The sequence below is a fragment of the Borostomias antarcticus genome (assembly GCF_949987555.1).
Source record: "Borostomias antarcticus genome assembly, chromosome: 17".
Taxonomy (NCBI): Eukaryota; Metazoa; Chordata; class Actinopteri; order Stomiiformes; family Stomiidae; genus Borostomias; species Borostomias antarcticus.
In genome coordinates, this window is record NC_140250.1 from 15,093,770 (window position 1) to 15,113,497 (window position 19,728).

General features: G+C 50.0%; 1 protein-coding gene across 4 annotated transcripts in view; it reads right to left on the minus strand.

Moving 5' to 3' along the window:
• Window positions 1-480: 480 nt before the first annotated feature.
• The window catches only part of usp9 (ubiquitin specific peptidase 9), a 50,713-nt gene continuing 31,465 nt past the window's right edge, over window positions 481-19,728 (minus strand). For 3 of the 4 annotated variants that reach the window (XM_084451960.1, XM_084451958.1, XM_084451959.1), the window contains 30 exons: window positions 18,989-19,084; window positions 18,675-18,886; window positions 18,187-18,427; window positions 17,649-17,798; window positions 17,379-17,499; window positions 17,087-17,217; window positions 16,675-16,953; window positions 15,553-15,678; window positions 15,205-15,342; window positions 14,623-14,789; window positions 14,426-14,534; window positions 14,191-14,337; window positions 13,777-13,923; window positions 13,359-13,566; window positions 12,239-12,459; window positions 11,149-11,339; window positions 10,809-10,982; window positions 10,522-10,663; window positions 9,327-10,083; window positions 8,359-8,482; window positions 7,975-8,200; window positions 7,597-7,726; window positions 7,182-7,367; window positions 6,726-6,946; window positions 6,382-6,470; window positions 6,107-6,263; window positions 5,723-5,935; window positions 4,701-4,811; window positions 2,621-2,719; window positions 481-2,486 (listed from right to left, as the gene is read on the minus strand). In XM_084451960.1, coding sequence (XP_084308086.1) covers window positions 2,244-2,486; window positions 2,621-2,719; window positions 4,701-4,811; window positions 5,723-5,935; window positions 6,107-6,263; window positions 6,382-6,470; window positions 6,726-6,946; window positions 7,182-7,367; window positions 7,597-7,726; window positions 7,975-8,200; window positions 8,359-8,482; window positions 9,327-10,083; window positions 10,522-10,663; window positions 10,809-10,982; window positions 11,149-11,339; window positions 12,239-12,459; window positions 13,359-13,566; window positions 13,777-13,923; window positions 14,191-14,337; window positions 14,426-14,534; window positions 14,623-14,789; window positions 15,205-15,342; window positions 15,553-15,678; window positions 16,675-16,953; window positions 17,087-17,217; window positions 17,379-17,499; window positions 17,649-17,798; window positions 18,187-18,427; window positions 18,675-18,886; window positions 18,989-19,084 — 5,556 coding nt within the window. In that variant the 3' untranslated portion in view covers window positions 481-2,243. The remainder of the gene's footprint in view (window positions 2,487-2,620; window positions 2,720-4,700; window positions 4,812-5,722; window positions 5,936-6,106; window positions 6,264-6,381; window positions 6,471-6,725; window positions 6,947-7,181; window positions 7,368-7,596; window positions 7,727-7,974; window positions 8,201-8,358; window positions 8,483-9,326; window positions 10,084-10,521; window positions 10,664-10,808; window positions 10,983-11,148; window positions 11,340-12,238; window positions 12,460-13,358; window positions 13,567-13,776; window positions 13,924-14,190; window positions 14,338-14,425; window positions 14,535-14,622; window positions 14,790-15,204; window positions 15,343-15,552; window positions 15,679-16,674; window positions 16,954-17,086; window positions 17,218-17,378; window positions 17,500-17,648; window positions 17,799-18,186; window positions 18,428-18,674; window positions 18,887-18,988; window positions 19,085-19,728) is intronic. The other variant, XM_084451961.1, reaches the window with a different exon arrangement.

Below are 19,728 nucleotides of genomic sequence, written 5' to 3' on the forward strand. Positions count from 1 at the left end.
GGTCTGTTTTTGTATTAAACATGAGCAGGCTAGATGTGATCTTAGGAATAAGGAAGTAGTAGTGGAAAGGAATGGAGAATGTCTTTTGCTGTGCTCATAATGGCTGAAACTCTTGATAGGCTGGTATGGTCACAGTATAAACAGATGCGATTACAAATGCAAAGACCATTTAGTTTTGCATACAGCCACCTACCGTCGTAGTCAATCCCGCTCGTGTTACTGCCACTCCTGTCCTGCAGCCATACGTAAATCCATCGTAAAAGTTAAAACCACATTTGTAGCAAGTTTAGAACAGTTCTGTGTAGTTACTCATTATGGTCACCAGGCGGAGCCCGGCATACAAAGTATTAACTTTTATGCTATTGAGACTGAATTTGAGTGACATATTTATGATTGTAGATTTTCATTCACCAGGATGATGACCAGTGAATACAAAGGAGGCAGAGACAAGATTCCATGTTCTTTATTTGCTAAGGGCGTAATGCTTTTTTTTTTGTTATATTTCTGTGCACAAAAAACCTCACAAAGTGAAAGTTCACATCCCGACTGTAGCTCCAGAATTCAACGTCACACCATGGCCAAAACAAAAGTCGGCAAAAAACAGGGCGCAGAACTCTGTACAGTCAATATCTTCTTTAAAAATAACACAAGGACAAAAATGTTCCTTTTAAATCAAATTCTATTCTTTTTGTGAAATACAACAAAATAAATTCTATAAAATAAGAGCAAAATATTTAAATATAATACGGTGGGCAGAATATTTTCATTTGCAGGAGTATTTGGTATATTTTAGACAAAGAAATCCAAAAAATACACGCATTCAAGTTACCAATTAAATACAGTTTTTACTGTTTACCTTTAACTCCTAAAGAATTACACTTTACTGAGCTCAAGTTGCAACATGACTAAACTGATATCTTCTGGTACAACTCTGCTGTGTACCCATTCTCCATGGAGGAGGAGGGGGGGAATCTTGGACACTGCAGCCCAGAATGAGAAGCCCTCCCTGGGCAGCAGAGAGATGCCCGGCCTGGCAAGCTCCATGGCAGAATGGAAGTGTCCAGGCATTTGTCTGTCTAAGACTAGGCTCTACCAAAGAGACAGTAAGCGACAGTCTATAATACACCAGGTATCCTGGCGGAGCAACTCTGTTGTGTTTTTCCATTTTCAGAATTGTTATAGATGAAAACTAGCTAAGTCGTCTAGCCCACCAAAAACTGACTGTCGAATGTGAAGTTGGAGGATTATAATAATGTGCAATTGAAAAGCCACTTATTCTTACATTGGTTCAAAAGATCGCCCTCAATGTCCAAAGGGAAGATGAGAGAGAAAAAAAACAAAAACAAAGCTAAGGAAGTCCCCTCAGTAGCTGTTGGTTGTTCTCATTACTAATATTCCCTGCGCTACGCTATTCTGGTGAGAAGCCATGCTAAATGTTACAGCATATTAACTAGAGCTTCAAAAGGATTGAATTACCAGAACAAAAAAAAGAGAAAGGCAATGAGAGTTTCAGAACAATGTTGCATCACCGCTTTTTCACATCAACCAAACACCATTTAAGTTCACCCAACCATTCCACATCTCACACTAAAATCAACCCTAGCTCAGGGCTTTATCTGGCATGGGTCATACGTTTGCCAAGGAGCTTAATAATAATAATAACAATATTAATGATGTGTCCTCCTACAGTTGAATGGCAGACCAAACCGCACTGTCAAGCATGGGTGATAAAAACAAAAGGTTTTGTCTTAGAGGTTTTTTTTTCTTTCATTTTTTTTTTCTCTTTTTCTGCATCTTAAGTTATCCATGTGTTTCTCATCAGATCTGTCATTATCTCCCAACAGCAAACCTGACAGAGTTAGGCTACTGGAGGATTTTTTGAACAGTCAGACATTAACATAACTATGTACACCTTTTCGTCGCGTAGACAAGCGCATCAGCAACATCAGGCCAGGGTAATTTAGATGTTTATTACAACTCCGTCCCCTCGCTCCCCTCTGCAGCCACAGCAGCCCCCGTCTGCAAGGCAGGCAGCCCCTGGGGGGAGCGCCCCCTCGGCCCCAGGCTGGCTGCAGAGGAGCGGGCTGATGGGGTAGAGACTCTCAGGGGGGCCTGGCACTGCCCTGTCCTGCCCTGTGGGCCAGAGAGAGAGAGAGAGAGTTCCGTTGAGGAACTCCGTGGATTGGAGGAGGATGAGAGAGAGCAGGACGATGGAGACTTGAGGCACAGCAGGGGGGATGGGGTTACTCCTTAGGTGGTGCGGGTGCCGGGGGGGAGGTGGTGGAGGTGGAGGTGGGGGGCGCCTCCTCAGTGCTCTCCCAGTTCTCTTGTGCTTGTGGGCCTGGGGCCGGGGCGGTGCCAGGACCGGGGTTGGGAGTTGGGGTTTGGGTGGGGCCCGGGGCTGGGGCAGGACCAGGGCGTTGGGGGTTGTTCATGTGCTGAGCAGCGGGGCCCGTGTACGGCTGCCCATGGGGGTGGTTGTTCTGCTGGAGCGAGAGAGAGACAAATCAGTCAGCCTTGTGACACAACATGCCCTATTATTCCAGGCAACAGACTATGAGGTCAGGTGTATCATCCACACTCTGTGTGTGTGCGTGTGTGTTTAAGTGTGTGCTTCTACCTGCTGGAACTGTGTGGTCCCTGGAGAGTGCGGGTAGAGGGAGGTGTCCTCGGGAGGGGAGGAGTCCTGGTCTTCTGGAGCTTCCTGGTCATCCGGTTCCTGGGAATATAGGACAGACTGGTTATTCTTCCTCACACCTCTTAGCCCAACAGATTCATATAACACAACATCAAAAGGATACCTGCCTTAGTCCTTATTGTCTCATATAAATGTATTCCATTCAGTTCTGAGGCACATTTCCTCTATTAGCACTGATTTCAGTGTGATCAAAGTGAAGTGCATGCTGTTGCTCAGTGGTGTCAAATGTCCATCCTATTAGCATATGAGATGAAGGAGGGATACATATAAAAAGCTACTTCATTATGTGAGTGGATGTTCTCTGCCTAGTCAGGCCCGGCGGAAGGCAATTGGCCGCCCTAGGCAAAACAACGACAGTGCGCCCCCGACAAGTTGTTGAGCGGGGGGGCAATTGCCCTGTATGCCAAGTGCTTGCGCCGCCCCTGTGCCTAGTTTTAATGAGCTGTGTATCCATATTGGATCTGAGCCTCTCTGCTGTGGAACTGAGGGACTGGAGCTAATGATACACCCTCTCCTCTCCTGGTCTTTTTGACTCGGTGTTCTGCTGCAGTTTAAACAGGCATCAACACCAGAGTCAGATGTCGTATAGCACCATGTGTGTGTCTGGTTGTGCTGACATACTGAGGTACTGACACTTCATGTCTAGTACTGTGCACATTGCTGTCTGTCAAGAGACATGCAGCCTTCATCTGGGAGGGACAGGCTCTTGATACCACAAGCTTGTCATATACCCTATCAGTTCTCCTGAGGGTATAATCTAAGCTACAATAACCTGAGACTTCAGAAGCTGCTTGTGGTCTTTCTGCAAGTCTACAAGACATCAGTGGATGGTACAGAAGTGTGTGTATGCACAAATAAACATGGCTAGCCCATAAGACCTCTGAGCTCAGTCCTGTTAACTAGAGCTGAATCTGTGCTGATGCCCCTACTGTGCTGAGCAGGCCTAGTCTGAACACGACAACATCATTAACACACATACACAGAGGAACAATTCAGTAACGTTAACTATAGCCAAGGCTTAGAGTTTTCGATCAGTGGTGTGTGTGGCTGACAAGTGGCTACACCACAGTTTGTTTGCTCTGGGGAGGAGGAACAAACAGCTCTGAATGATATCCAAACATGGTCATCGTGTGACTGGCTTTGTCAGTGCTGCTGAGGATCAATAGGACAGTGCAGCTGGACAGGAAGACCGCCAATGGCCAATCACTGTCTGCTGCTACCACATGTGATTTCCATCATGACTCGACACTCATTGACTCGACACTCATAGACGGTGTTCTTCAGTCTGTCAGACACCTGGATATCACAGAGCTTCCTCAGACACCACATCTAGTCGCTATACACCAGTATACTGGTCTGTTGGGTGCTAACCCTCCCTGCTGTTAGTATGCTGGTCTGTTGGTAGCTAACTCTGATTGCTGTCCTCAGTACACTGGTCTGTTGGTAGCTAACTTTGCTTGCTGTCCTCAGTACACTGTAGCTACCTGCCTGCTGTCCTTAGTATGCTGGTAGCTAACTTTGCTTGCTGTCCTCAGTACACTGTAGCTACCTGCCTGCTGTCCTTAGTATGCTGGTCTGTTGGTAGCTAACTGCCTGCTGTCCTTAGTATGCTGGTAGCCAACTGCCTGCTGTCCTTAGTATGCTGGTAGCTAACTGCCTGCTGTCATTAGTATGCTGGTAGCTACCTGCCTGCTGCCCTTAGTATGCTGGTAGCTAACTGCCTGCTGTCCTTAGTATGCTGGTCTGTTGGTAGCTACCTGCCTGCTATCCTCAGTATACTGATCTGTTGGTGGTAACACTTGTCTGTTGGTAGTCAACTCCCTGCTGTCCTCAGTATGCTGCCCTGTTGGTAGCCAACTGCCTATTGTCCTCAGTAGGCTGATCTGCTGGTAGCTAACTCTACCTGCTGTCCAGTCTGTCTACGCTAATGGACACCACGCCCTGGGGGACATCAAGAGAGGACGGAGGATGGCAGCCTGTTGCTGGGGATTACGAGTCTTACAGTGTGCTGCTGCTGGCCTGTTCCTTCCCCTGGCAAAAGCTGCTGTGGCGAGGAGGATTTCCCCAGCGCCGCGTCTTCTTCAGACACCACCTCGTGCTTCGTTAAGTGACACTATTTTGAAATGGCAGTTAAAATATTGCATGTCGACAAGTGTCAATAAACGATGCAAGTGTGGATCGCTTCAGTTGTTATATTTCTTTATGGATATCATGTTGTCGTTAATGATATGGATCAGTTAAGCTAAACATTGTAACAGCTGATTTAGTTCAGCAAATGAAAGAACTGAAGCTTTCTAACAAAAACAACGGAAAAAGTAAATAAAAATTAAATTACAAGGACACTAAGTAACATTTTAGCTTAAATTTGTACACAGTAAGGGGGATATAATATGCAGGAATAAAAATAAGTGTCGAAAACTCAAAGCCCTATCTATAGTAAAAACACTCAAGTTGAAATGTGAAATCTAAACCCATCATCCGATCACAATCACATACTAGCAAATGTCAGCTGTCAAGCCTTGGGTGACTAACAATCATAGCATTTGATTAAACAGCTTTCATCACAGACTCGAAGCCTACAACTAAAACACAACACACTAGGGAAGAGTGAAAAAGAAGGTTAGAAGAATTATCAGAGTGAACAGAGAGAGTCTAAGCAGCCACCTATCCATGCAGGTCTAATGTTGAAAAGAGAACTGTTCTGTTAGATAGTTGCATGTTTCCGTGTGTGTATATATATGGTTCATATGGCTCGAGCACAGAAAGGCTCCGGTCATTTCCTTCACTGCTAATGCCAGCCCTGCTACCAGTGAGCTGTGTGACTGACTGGACTGTCCAGACTGAGACGTGGCTTCTGAGCCATAGTGACGCCTGCGCTGAGACTAGCAAGACGGACGAGAAGGTGCAGCTCTCTTAACAAATATTCTTTATGATTATCAATGCTTTGTGACTTCCAGTATCATGATACTAGTGTATGAGGCGTGTGCTTCATCAACATGTGTCCATGGTTTGTCTGTGTGTTACCTCCTCAGGGCAGAGTTCACAAGCCTTGGCCAGGGTCATGCGTGCGCTGTGTGAGCGCTCCAGGAAGTATCCGTTGGAGGTTTCGTTGCTCTGGACCGGAGGAGACCAGTTGTTGTAGGTGTACTGGGGGTTCCCTGTGTACGGCCTCCTCTCCAGCTCATCACCCAGCCACTCCACCGCCCATGACCACTTGCGCTTCAGGTCCCCATTACTCTATTGTGCGCACGCGTGCGCACACACACATACACACGTGCACACATACACAAACACAAACACACACACACACACACAAACACACACACACACACAGAAAGAAACAGACACTTAATGTAGGGTAGCTAGACTGAAAGAGAGAAACTGAGTGAGTAGTCGAGTGTGATGTACCTGCAGTATCTGGTAGGCCACAGAGCAGTTACTGAAGAGGGCCACCATGCACTTGATGCACTGGTAAGCCCGTTTCTGGTAGTGGTTCTTAGAGCGTTGGATGGTGTCAAACAGCCCGTCACGGTCATCAGGGATACCTTTCAGCACGTTGTGGATCCTACAGAACCAGGGAGGACGACACAGATTAGACCAACCAGAGGGGTCACACGCACACACAGGCGTGCGCACACACACACATGCACACACACACAGTAGAGCCATGTAAGAAGCGTGACCTGTGTGTCTGCCATGAGTCCTCGATGAGCAGGATCTGGAGCAGGAGGTCCAGGTAAGGCCTCAGCTCGTAGGTGTAGGAGTACGCCACCTGGACACACACACACACACGGACACACAGATGAACCTGCCTGTCAACATAATCTGAATTACTAATCAGTGGACCCCAGAAGAAGTAGCTGTTGAATGAATTGAGCATCCACATAAACAACTGACAGAGATCAAATCAGACATTTTACTCCTGGCTTTAAGACACAAAGCTAGGTCAGGGATGGATGGACATCTACCATGTGTTGCCGGTGCATCAAATTATCATCATCTAAGTCCTATTTATTTACTTCCTTACCTGCCAGAGCAGCTCACTGAGGACAGTGGAGGAGAACTGGGGGTTCTCCCAGCAGCTGAAGCGCAGCAGCTTGACCGTCTCCTCGGAGTTGCTGCAGTCCTCGATGATCTTCTTCACGTAGCTGGTCCTCACAAACAGGATCTCCGCCACCAGCTGCTGCACGGGCATCACCGGGGTGGTCAGATTAGCGTCGCCGTACGGGTTGGGGAGTGGGGGGTTACCTGGAGAGAAAGGGGGAGCGATGTGAATGGAAGGCTCTCTGGAGGAGAGAGCTGGGCCCGTTGTTCACAGGGGCCTAAGCAATAATGACCATCCTCATTAATCTTCCCTCAAAGCTGCTAGTTCAGGGCACTTTTTCCCCTTCAATACTGGAACAAAAGGCCCGTGAAATGTATTGTATGTAAGCTACCACCTGAGTTGTTTCCTACAGGTGATTCCTGTGATGACCTGACTCACCATTGATGGAGGACTGCATGCGCGTGGACACGTCGCAGCAGCGCAGCAGCTGGGAGACCACGGTGTACAGTTTGCCCAGCTCAGCGTACTGGTATTTGATGGGCGGGCCGGGCCCCTCGTCCAGGGCCACCAGCATGAAGGTGGCAGGGACACTCAGCTTCAACAGCTGGGTCTTCTCTGCCAGCCCTGGGGAGGGAGGGAGGGAGGGAGGGAGGGAGGGAGGGAGGGAGGGAGGGAGGGAGGGAGGGAGGGGCACAAGTGAGGTGACCGTGTGTCTGTTCTGTGTCTGTGCTGCCCTGTATACACAGTCTGATGTATTTCTATTTGTACATTGATCAGACTTAATTTCCTCTAAAGAGTGCATCTGTGAGAAGGTGTGTATGGCAGGTTGGTGAGTGAGTGTGAGAGACCTTACCCAGGTTGGCGTACATGACAAAGAGGTTGAAGTACTGCTGCAGGTGGCGTCCGTGCTCGGACACTTCCCTCCTCAAGAGGTTCAAAACCGCTCTCAGCAGGTGATCACTCAGACTCAGGTTATCACAAGCCTAACAAGCACACGCACACACAGACACACACAGACACACACAGACACACACAGACACACTAGGGTGAGTCCAAGCTCTAACATGCTTCATGTATCTGAAGCTTCCTTCTTTCATGTTTCTTGGTCTAGTCAAATCATTATCACTTGTGTACACAGAACAATTAAATGTTTACTTGCGTGATCTCCTTACAGACAAACGCAATAGACAACGCAGCAAACAAAACGAGTGGCGCAGCAGTGCTGTCCTACCTGAGTGGAGGGGCCTGGGGAGGCGCTGGGGGCCGGGCAGGGGCCGTCTTGCAGGGAGAAGTGTGCGATGAAGACGATGAGTTTGGCGAAAGCCCCCCTGACCTCTGCGCTGGGGCACTCCAGCAGGTACTCGGAGAAGCGGTTGGCGTAGGCAAACAGGACGTTGTGTGCAAACCAGTAGCGTACATTCTTACTATGTCTAAGCAGGACGCACAGGCCGTCATACCTGGGACGGAGGGAGAGGGAGGGAGGGAGAGCAGGGTTAAGGGAAGGGTGGTCTCTCTGTGGGTCTCGTGGGTGTGACTGGATAGACGTTTCTCCTGAGAGTGAGTGACTTAAGAGAGCGACAGCCAGAGAGAGAGAGAGGAGAGGGGTCAGTCTTACCAGTCACTGGCAGGACCCCGCACCACCTTCTTGGTGTGGAAGCCTGTGCTGAACAGGAACCTTGCAGCCAGCTGGACACTGATCATAGCTATCTCCTCCGCCTCTGGCAACAGGTGGTCTTGACCTGGTTAAAATGAAACACACATTGGATGCCGGAACACTACACCTTGGACAGGGGCGTGTATTGTGATGAAGCAATACTACATTGCATCTATGCCTGTACTGATAAGACCACGCAGACAGACATACAATGGTTCTATCTATAATGAAAAACCACTCCAATTAGAAACAGCTTCGATTATAAACAGCTTCTCCAGAAATGAAAACATCGAAATGGAGTCTACAGTAGTGAGCTGGAATTTACACAAAGTGCCTAGTCACTCATCTCAAAATACACACACAGACTCGCAAACTAACATAATCAACATATACAACAACACACACACCCGTATGCACATACATTCTTGATGAGCTGAAGCAGTTAATGCAGTGAAAGGGCTTCTACACTGGATAGCCCCCTTGTTCATTCCCAGTGCAACAACACAGGGACTGAGCTTGGTAAATAATGCATTGGCTCATATCAGCTTCAGACGCAGAGGAGCGCTGCCTATTACCCGCAACTCCCCGAGCAGAACCCCTCAGAGAGCTCTGTCACATCTGGATGCATCTGCACTGACAGTTAGAAGACTAAATGGGGGGGGGGGGGGGTCTTTGAAGTAATGATGAAAAGAAAACAACAAAATGTTGCAATCTGCTGACATTGCAACATTGATGACACATTCTTGTGTATTAGTGTAGTGAGCACAGTCAACCGATGATCACTGGGTGAATGTAACTCAGTAAAGCCAGAGGGTGTGTGTAGGTGGTTGTGTATGTGTGTATTGTACGGTGCACGTTTGTGTGTGTGTGTGTGTGTGTGTGTGTGTGTATGTGTGTGTGCATATGGCGGGCTAGGCCTGTCGACGTACCTGGTGGGGGGTTTAAATAGACACTGTTACAGGTCAGAAGTTTCTTAATGAACTGGAAATATTCCAAGCTGTATTGCATACGGTTGTGCATGAACTGCACGTTCTGCTTGCGCACGCTGCACTCGATGACCCCGGGCATCTTGACCTGGTGGGGCCTGGAGGACGAGAGGGTCAGCTCCGAGATGTACTTGACCAGCTCGCTGTCCTTGTCCAGGGAGTCCATCCTCTCGTAGAACAGGATGTAGGCGTTCCACCAGCGCTTCTGGCGCCGGTACGACATCCTCTTCATCATGTGGTCGAACACCTCCCCCATGTACTCCCCCCCGAAACACTGGTTCTTCATCTCCTCCTCGTCGTCCATCTTGCACTCCGTCACGTCCCCGTCGTCGAACTTGTACCAGCGGTTCCTCTCCCCATCCCCTCCGTTCCTCTGGATGATGTAGGAGTAGTAGTGTCCTCCGCTGGCCTGGCCGGAGTGGACCAGGACCCCCACCAGGCGATACTGGGAGCTGCCGGGCGGCTCCGTGTCCGAGGGCTGGTTCTGCTGGATGAGCTGGTTCTCTGGGTTGACGTGGTCCCCCTCCAGCTTGGCTACTCCGGCCACCGTGTACGGCTCCATGTCCAGCTCCCGCGGGAACTCGAAGTAGTCGTTGAACTTGATGGCGCACTCCCTCTCCCAGTCGTAGTCGAAGCGCTTCAGCTGGATGGCCAGGACCGGGGGCAGCTTCTTGATCAGCAGACGCTTCACCGTGTCCACCTGAGGGTAAGCGCACGCGTGAACGCACACGCACACACACAGTGATAGGGTTAGGATTAGGGTTTTAAGTTGTGCTGTTGTCTCTCAGTGGTGGGGTTAGGGTTCTAAGGCGTGCTGTTGTCTCTCAGTGGTAGGGTTAGGGTTCTAAGGCGTGCTGTTGTCTCTCAGTGGTAGGGTTAGGGTTCTAAGGCGTGCTGTTGTCTCTCAGTGGTAGGGTTAGGGTTCTAAGGCGTGCTGTTGTCTCTCAGTGGTAGGGTTAGGGTTCTAAGGCGTGCTGTTGTCTCTCAATGGTAGTGTTAGTGTTCTAAGGTGTGCTGTAGGATCGGTGGTAGGGTCAGGGTTCTAAGGTGTGTTGTTGTCTCAGTGTTATGGTCAGGGTTCTAAGGTGTGTTGTTGTCTCAGTGTTAGGGTCAGGGTTCTAAGCAGAGTTGTTCTCACCTTCTTGTTGCACTTTTCACAGTGGTAGGCATTGGCTCCCTCCAGCAGGTCTCCTTTAACATACTGCTCCATGGAATCCAGAAGGTTCTGGTGGTTCCTGATGTCTACATTCAACGTGGTGAAGGACTCCTCACACTCATACCTACACAACACACACACACTCTTGAGTTACCAATATCACTTCAGCAAGACAAAAACATGTGAAAAATGCAAAGGGATGATTGTTTTTGGCCAGAAATGTGTGTGATGATTGAAGGCTATAATCTGGAGTGTGTGTGTGTGTATACCGGTGAGGACAGCCCTGGCAAATCTTCTGGTCAGCAAAGGAGCCTCCCAGCACCTTGCTGAGCATGGCAGGATGACCCAGAGCCTTCAGGGCCTCATCCAGACTGTCCACTAAAGAGTTGAAGAACTCCAGGGCATCGTGCTGCTCCCGCAGATTCACTGGCTCCCCCCATAACCTGGGCAGAGGAGGGGTCAGGGTTAGGGTTGGAGGATGGGAAGGCATACGGACAGTGTATGAGGATGTCAGGTTAGATACAATGTAAAAAACAAAACAAAACAAAAACTCCCACTCCCCTGAACTCCCACTCCCCTGAACTGTTTCCAGAAGCCCCGCCCCCTCACCTGAACTGTTTCCAGAAGCCTCTGGGGACGTAGTACTGCAGCCTGGAGGCGGCTAGGTGACCAAAGATGACCTGTAGGTGGCGTAGCACCCCAATGTTGTACTCCTTCCTGTCTTCAGACTTGCTGAGTGAAGGCTTGTCGTCAAACTGGTGGTGGTAGCTGAACACTTCGTCCCGAGGGTCCACGTTGGTCTGGAAGGACAGCATGGACACACAGGCTCAGTCACACACCTCCAACATCACCCCCCATTCTCCTCCACACTACTACACTGCTGTTGACCACGGCCTTGTGGACTCTATGAGGAGGATATATATGAAATGCATTCTGTTTGCAACTCAAGATGAGTTGCGACAAAGCAAATCAATGGATAATAGATCAACTTAGTTGAAAATGAGACCTGACTAGGACGGTAAGGCTGTGTCCACCGAGCTGTACGTAGCTGAACAGCACCAAGATTACAGCTGTGTAGAGCGCACTAGAGCTGGAGTTTAGAGCTGGCTAGGCTACCGATGTTTTACAGCTACGTTAGCAACGAGTGTCGTGTTTTTGCAGACTGCAGATTAACTAGCCAGGTTAAGGTAGCTAGCTAATGTTAGCTAGTGCTAACGTTCACTGTCTCTGCGGTTTTGCCAAAAACGGACCGTTGTCATTGTCAGAACAGCTGTTTACAGCCTGCGCTCTAGCCCAAAAAGTTAAACTTTTTTCAACTGCAAAAAAAAAGCCTAGAGCTCATGGCGTTGTAGCGCTAAAAAGCGCTTGGAACACAGCTCTCGTCTCTATAGCGCCCTAGAGCTCATTACCCATTGTAAACAACAAGAAAACAGCGCCAGCTCTAAAATACAGCTCCCCGGTGGACACACACCCTAAGGGGACAGGTGTGCTGCTCTCAGCTCCAAACTTGGCCTACACGGCCCTAGAGCCTGGAGTGGCTGCTTTGTCAGTCACTGGATACTGAGAAAGGATGAATGTCATCATCGAGCAAAAGATGTAGGCATCTAAAATGTCTTTCAGTCTTGCACACACGAAAAAAACAACACTCGCACACACACAGTGTACAAACACACAACACACAAAAATCGAGTACACACACCTCGTTCTCCTGCTTCTCGTCCCCAGACATGTCGTCGTCCACGTCGTTGCCGGTGCCCTCGATGGCCAGGATGCCGTTGCGGATGGGCGGGATCATGTACAGCTGCTGGATGACAGAGTTCATGTAGCAGGTGGCGCCCGCATTCTTCAGCCCCACGAAGCCCTTGGTTGGCCGCGGCCCCACAGGGGGGAGGTACTCCCACTCGGTCAACGCCTCACAACCTGGGGGGGGGGGGGGACCATAGAGAGGTTTAAATAGAGAAACCGAACCCCAGTGAGATACTTCGGTAGTACATGTCTATGAGTGTCCCACCTATGTAGTCCATGTCTGTGAACATTCCACCTAGGTAATGCATGTTTGTGGGCATCCTACCTAGGTAGTACATGTTGGTGAGTATCCTACCTAGGCAGTACATGTCTGAGTGTCCTACCTAGGTAGTACATGTCGGTGAGTATCCTACCTAGGTAGTACATGTCTGTGAGTATCCTACCTAGGTAGTACATGTCTGTGAGTATCCTACCTAGGTAGTACATGTCTGTGAGTATCCTACCTACAGTAGGCAGTACATGTCTGTGAGTGTCCTACCTAGGTAGTCCATTTCTGTGAGTGTCCTACATCAACGCCGTACTCCATGACTGCGTTCCGAATCACTTTTTACTACCCGTACTTACTACAGCTAACCCTAGAAAGTACGTACTTGGCACTCAGTATGCATCCAATTGGGACATACTACCTTGTCATAACATTGCGACTTGAAATTGACCACATCCGTCGCTATCCATGAAACGACATTCGTCCACAGCTGGGATTCATTAAAACGCCTCCGGCGCGACTCACACGTGACATAATTTCCGCTGAGTACAGGATTGTGGGGTAGAATATCCAGAAAAGTGTGCTGGCTTGCATAATGCAAAATATGACCGGATGCAAGACATCCTGGTATTTTTTGCCATACTGCATGTGGCATACTAAGTACTGGGACATGCATACATTTTTGTCCTACTATATAGTATGGAAGTACACGATTCGGAACATAGCCCATTGTCTGTGAGCATTCCACCTAGGTAGTACATGTCTGTGAGTGTCCTACCTAGGTAGTACATGTCTGTGAGTGTCCTACCTAGGTAGTACATGTCGGTGAGCGTGTCAGTGATCTGTTTGAGGTTCCTGACACAGCCTACGGCCAGCGCCACCAGCAGCTCGAAGCCGGCGTTGATGGAGGCGGGGTTACTGCAGACGGGGATGGCCTGCTCTGGGGGGAACTCCCCGCTCTTCATGTACTGGAGGTACACGTTAGACGCCGGGAAGATGAAGTCATCGATCAGCTCCTGGAAACGCAAGACAGAGGAAGAACAGCAGAGAGGTGGAGGGAGAAGGAGGAGGCAGAAAGAGAAAGGAGTGAGTGCTAAAAGAGAAAACTGTTCAAATGAGGTCAGTGACACCTGTGCAAAAGGACCTCATCGATCATTTGAAACGACTCGCTATTGACTGCATCTCCTGCAGTATTGCCCCCTGAGCTACCGCCGTCTCCATCCTACCTTGATGAGGTTGGCGCCCCCCTTCTCACAGCCAATGTAGAACTTCTTCTCTGGGGTCTGGAAGGCAAGCAGCTCCTTGGTGACCCCAATATGACCCTCCAGGATGGTCTCCTCCACGCCCGTTTCCCCTGTCCTCTTCACCTCATCCTAGGGAACACAAACCCACGCTCATCACACTCTGCGACCAGACACACCATAAAAGCTCTGTGTACAGTGCTTATGTTTTTCTTTTGATGTGTAATATTGTACTGCTGTGATATTTTTTTGGAATAGCTAAATTTATCTTATCTTATTTACCATCTGCTACAGTATATAAAACTTGTTCTCAGAATGACTCCCTGTCTAAATAAATAAAATATCAAATCATGGCGGTGAGTCAGGCTCATCCTAGGGCGTGTCCCATGTCATTCTCACCCTGATCCTTTTGAGCCAGTCGATCTCGTTGTTGAGCAGCACCTCTGCGTTGGGCAGGTTGATGTTGCTGTTGTAGGCGTAGTTCAGCAGGTGCCTCAGGAGGGTGAAGTAGTCCCCAGCGTGCTTGGCCCGCTCCTTGGCCGTGCTCTGGAGCGAGAACAAACACGAGCAGGTGAGACACACCTGGCTGATTCAGCGGTTTGGCTAGATTCACAGCAGGCCACAGTGAACTCACCCCCAGCACAGTGAAGAGGAGGGTGATGAAGAAGAGCAGGGGCCTGTGTCCCATACAGCACCTGGTGGCCATGAGGAAGAACTGCTCCTGGGCCATCTGACGCACTGACCTGGACGCGCACAGCAACAGGGTAAACATACAAACACGGCGACACATGCACACCTTCCCACATACTGCCACGCACGCACACGACATACTTGCTGTGGCAGTGCAGCAGCAGGTCTATGATGAAGGTCTGCCAGGCCTTCTCCTTGCTGAGTGTGTCCAGGGCCGTGGGTAGCAAGGCGAAGCACAGAGTCATGACCTCCAGGGCCTCGCAGCACACCTGCTCATCCTCGCCGTCTGGCTCCTGCCCCGCATTCGTCTGGGAGAGGGAAGGACAGACAGACACACACACACACACACACACACACCACACAGTCATTGACTGAAGACAACAGTGTCTCAGCAGTGGTGATACCAAGGGAAGAGAGACATTCTTCAAGGTGTGTGCGTGTTTCAAGCAGTTGGCAGTAGATGCACAAACAGCTAATTAGCTCTCTCAGCTAGCTCATACCGTAAGCTCATTTACTCTGCATGGAGGCAATTACCCTCAGCAACAGCACACTGACTGTAGGGAGCTTCACAGACCTACTCTACACACATGCCTAGAAGACAAGCACACCAGCCAGTGCACATGACCGACACACACGCACGCAGAAAAACACAGAAGCATCGGATGAATTACACTAACCACGAAACTGCTGTAACAACATAAACAGAAGTCTCCAGAACCAGACCTTCTCATAGATCTTGCTAATCTCCTCGTTGGAGCTGAAGACGAGCTGGACGGTGCCACAGCCCGACGCCCACACAATCTTCTGCACTGCCCGGATCACACAGATGTCTGGGATGTACTTGGACGCCTGGAAGAAGTTCTGGAGGAGTAGATGACAGAGGAGTCACAGTCATCATCATCAGTACGATCCTTTTTCACGTTCCTTGTATCTCCATTATATAACCCCCTCACTCTCACAGCTAGTGCGAACATCTCCCTGCCTTCCAATGTCTCTCACCACCCTCTCTTCCTACCCCCTTCCCTTCTACCCCTCCCCTCCAGACTTCTCTCACTTCCTCTCTTCTCTCACCTCGTCAGAGATCTGCTGGGCCAATCGGATGGCTACGTTGCGCAGCATGCACTCGGAGGCAGGGTTGGGGATGTTCTGCAGGGCACTCTGCAGGACCAGGGCCTGGTCGTGGGTTGCCTGGTTGATCTGGAGACGAGACAGGGAAAAACAGTCAGGTTCTATACAAGGTGCGCGGTGGTATCCATCACCAGCAGGCAGGTCTGATGCTATCCGATGGGGGGAGCTGAACTGCTTGAGCTGTGGTTCGTCAAGCATGAAGGAAAACTAACCAGTGACACAGGCTTGACCGCCTGGTTACCTCCACCCCAGCGACAGCGCGGGGCGAGAGGTAATGTTTTCGGTGGTGTTTGTGTGTGTGTTTGTCTGTTAGCAGGCTTACGCAAAAACTACTGGACCAATTTTCACGAAACTCGGTGTAAAGGTGTAGCATGGTCCACCTTAGAACCCATTCGATTTTGAAGCAGATCCGAAGCACGGGTCGGGTCCATGGGCTGCCCAAACACAACCGGCCATTCACCTCCATTCATTTTTTGATCCAGGATTATGCAAAAACTACCAAACCGATTTTTATGAAACTTGGTGGAGGGGTGTATCAAGGGCCACCTTAGAACCTGTTAAAAGTTTGGAGCAGATCTGAATCACGGGCAGATCCACGAACGAAAACAAAACTTAGAAGGAAGCCAGCTCCCTGTGTGATGGTGCTAGAGACACAGGGTCTGGACTAGGGTGTGCGGGGGGAGAGCCCGGAGTGCAACGCATTGCCCCCCGCAGGCTGTGACCCCGAGGGTGGCGCCACAGAGCCAGCCTAATACAGCCACCCATTCACCTCCAGTAATTTTTACCTCTACCCCAGAGAATCACAGGGCGGGTCCACGAGCCGCCCAAACACGGCCCAGACGGCCATTCACCTCCATTCATTTATTGGACTAGGATTACACAAAAACTACCTGACTGCTTTTCATGAAACTCGGTGGAGGGGTGTAGCATGGGACAATTTAGAACCCATTCAATTTTGGCGTGCACAGAGCCACGAAATGCATTCAGGGGTGCAGGTCTGTTCTAGTTATGTGTGTGTTTATCCATGTGTGAACATGTGCATGCATAACAGGGTGTGTCTCTAACCGGTGAGACAGGGATGTTCCCCTCAGCATTGGGCTGGCAGGCCTCAGCCACCGCCTTCACATGTCCGAAGCCCACAGCGGTCAGCAGCAGCTTGGCGATCTTCAGAGCGTTGAGATACGCCCCACGCCGTGTCTCCATGTCCGCGCTGGGGAGGAAGTTGTTCCTGGTGAGCATGCTCAGTACGAGCGGGAGCCCGCCGCTCTTCAGGAAGTTGTACTGGAAGTCGCTGGCATCCTCGCCCAGGGTGGCGCTGGCAGGCATCAGCAGGGCGTACACAACCTTAGGAGAGGGTTTGAGGTACAAAAATACTGGTGATTGCCGGTGGGTGGCACACACTAGACACACTGATAACATTCACTATGCACACCAATGGCATTCAGCCACACACAAGCTCTCTCTTGTGCGCACACACCTCGATGAGGTACAGCACTTGTGAGGGAGAGGGTCCAAAGAAGCGTGAGTCCAGAGTGGGGCTGAGGCTGTTCTCCCCCAGCTTGGCGTGATCCAGACACATTGCACGCAGGCTCTCCACCGTACTGTTGTCTAATGGGCACCGATACACACACAGTAGGTCAACAGCGGTCAGAAGAATATGTGACATTTCATAGGGACACGAAGGCAAAATCCCAGGTCAACATTCAAGATCACAAAGGAATGTTCTGGTGGAAATGCTAAAGAGCACACGCAGTCGCGCATGTGTGTACCTGGTGGCATGAGCTTCATGAGTACCCGGGCCCCGTCTCGTAGCAGGGGCATGTTGAGACTGCAGCCCAGGTCTGCCACCTGCCACAGGAAGGAGATGTAGCGCAGGTGCAGAGACATGATCTGGGCAGGTGGGAGAGACCGCAGGGACATGGGTTAGATTACATCCATCACACATCACCCGCTCAAAGAGCAGGCTCCCGTAAACAGTCTCAAAATGAATAAGGATGAATTGAATGTGTGTGTGTGTGTGTGAGTGTGACATCACTCACCACTCCGGGGAGGCAGCTTTCCACCTCGGGGTTGGGCCCGTCACTGTAGTGGTTGCCGTGGTTACCGGGGGAGCCAGTGGAGGAGTCGGAGGAGCTGTCGGGGCTGGAGGGCATGTTGGCGCTCACCTGGGTCAGCTTGGCTGTGATCAACTACACCACACATAATCACACACACACACACACACACAAACAATTAAAAAGGCAAACATCTCCAAAATGAGACCACCGCCGGAAGACCACCGCCGGAAGACGAGCAAAATCAGCATTAGAAAACATCAATGGGAGGGCTACTATAAATCTCAGTCATTCTGGCACTGACTTAGTATTTCAAGCACTATGTGATAGCCTATAGGCTATCACATCTTCACAAACAGGAAGTTATTATTTTATGCCTAGGCATAGACATTGTAGAGGTGAGAATTGGTAGTGATCTCCCGATTTGATTTCGATTCTTGGGGTTTTACATCTTCTTCCATAGTAGCGTGCTTCCGTATCACGCCTCCCGCCTCATGTCAAAATGCTTTGTTGATGGACTCACCGTCTTATCTTTGAGGTTTAGCTGCCCAATCAGCTTCCTGTCGTCAGCTGGATCCACCACCTCTCCGCCAATGAAGAGCTCTATCTTGGTGTGCGTAGCGTTGGCCTTGATCCTAGTGAGGATGCCGCGGCGCACGGAGCCAATGGTGTCGTTGGTGTGAGACCAGATGTCCAGGTCATCCACCTGACGGCCCTGGTTAGGAAACCTCACGATCAACGTGATGTGCTTACCCCGGAAGGCCCTGAAACAGGGGCAGGGAGAGAGAGAGGTGGAGAAGGATTAGTGGAAGAGAGGTAGTAGAGTAAAATAGGAGAATGTCTGAGTGCAAAGTTAGCTGATAATGTGTCTGTCTTTGTGTCCCTCCCCTTCCTAGCTTGGGGTAGGATAGTCCTCTCCTCATGGTGGTGGTGTGTGTGTGTGTGAGTCCTAGCTGGATATGGGCAGGATAGTCCTCTCCTCATGGTGGTGTGTGTGTGTGTGTGTCCTACCTGGACATGGGCAGGATAGTCCTCTCCTCATGGTAGTCACTGTCACACTCATTGATGTACTCCTTTAACACAGTGAGCACACGGACCATGCGGACGGCCTCCTGGCGCGCGCAGTTGATGCTGTCTTTGTCTCCATCCAGAACACACAGCGTGTCATAGGACGCCTTGAGGCGGTCGAAACACGACTGGATGAAATCCTCATGGATCTCTACCTGCAGGGGGACAGACAGGGAGGCAGTGTGAGAAGATATAGTTGGTGTTTATACAGGATCATCAATGGGGTCAGCAATGAGAGGCGTATGTTGTTACTGTACCTGGTTGACTTGTAGTTTGGGTCCCAGGTTGGTGTAGATCTCCTTCAGCAGGTCTATGGCTCGGCTGGCAATGTCGTCACTTCCCTGGATCACCACCTGAGAGGACCCAACAACAGGAGAGATCAGCGCTGCCTCTCCATCATACTGGAGGGCTGAGCTGTGTGTGTGCGCATGCGTGTGTAGGTCAGAGCACCTGAGCAGGCTGCAGCTTTTATGACTCATCGTGACCAGGCTCATTAATAAGCTATTCGTGACAGACAGGAACATTTTGTTGTGCTTGTGTTTGAGAGAGAGGGAGAGAGAGATAGAGAGAGAGAGAGTGAGAGAGAGATACTAAAATAATTAGCAATATAATTGCCTGTAGAAGTGTCTGTGCTCAGATACATTTTTCACAGCAGCAGCACCTGAGGTGGTGAACGAGGAGAAGATGAGTGAACATGCAGTAGTGAGACACTGCTGTGCTGAGATATCTCCTCCTCACCCTGGGCCCAATGACCTTAGGGAGCTTATGTTCTCTCTAGACAACACCAGTAAGCAGAGAGGAGATGGGACGGACTACAAGCTAATGTACCACCCAGCCATCCTAGATCCACAAAGAAGAGACAGCACTGAGGTGCCTTCCTGTGATTCCTACGCCGTCAATGCATTTCCACACATAGGAGGATTAGAGTAATGTAGGTCACCAAAATACACAGCTGCTCTCAACTAGGCCAGGGGCCCCCTCCTCTCCCCCATCCATC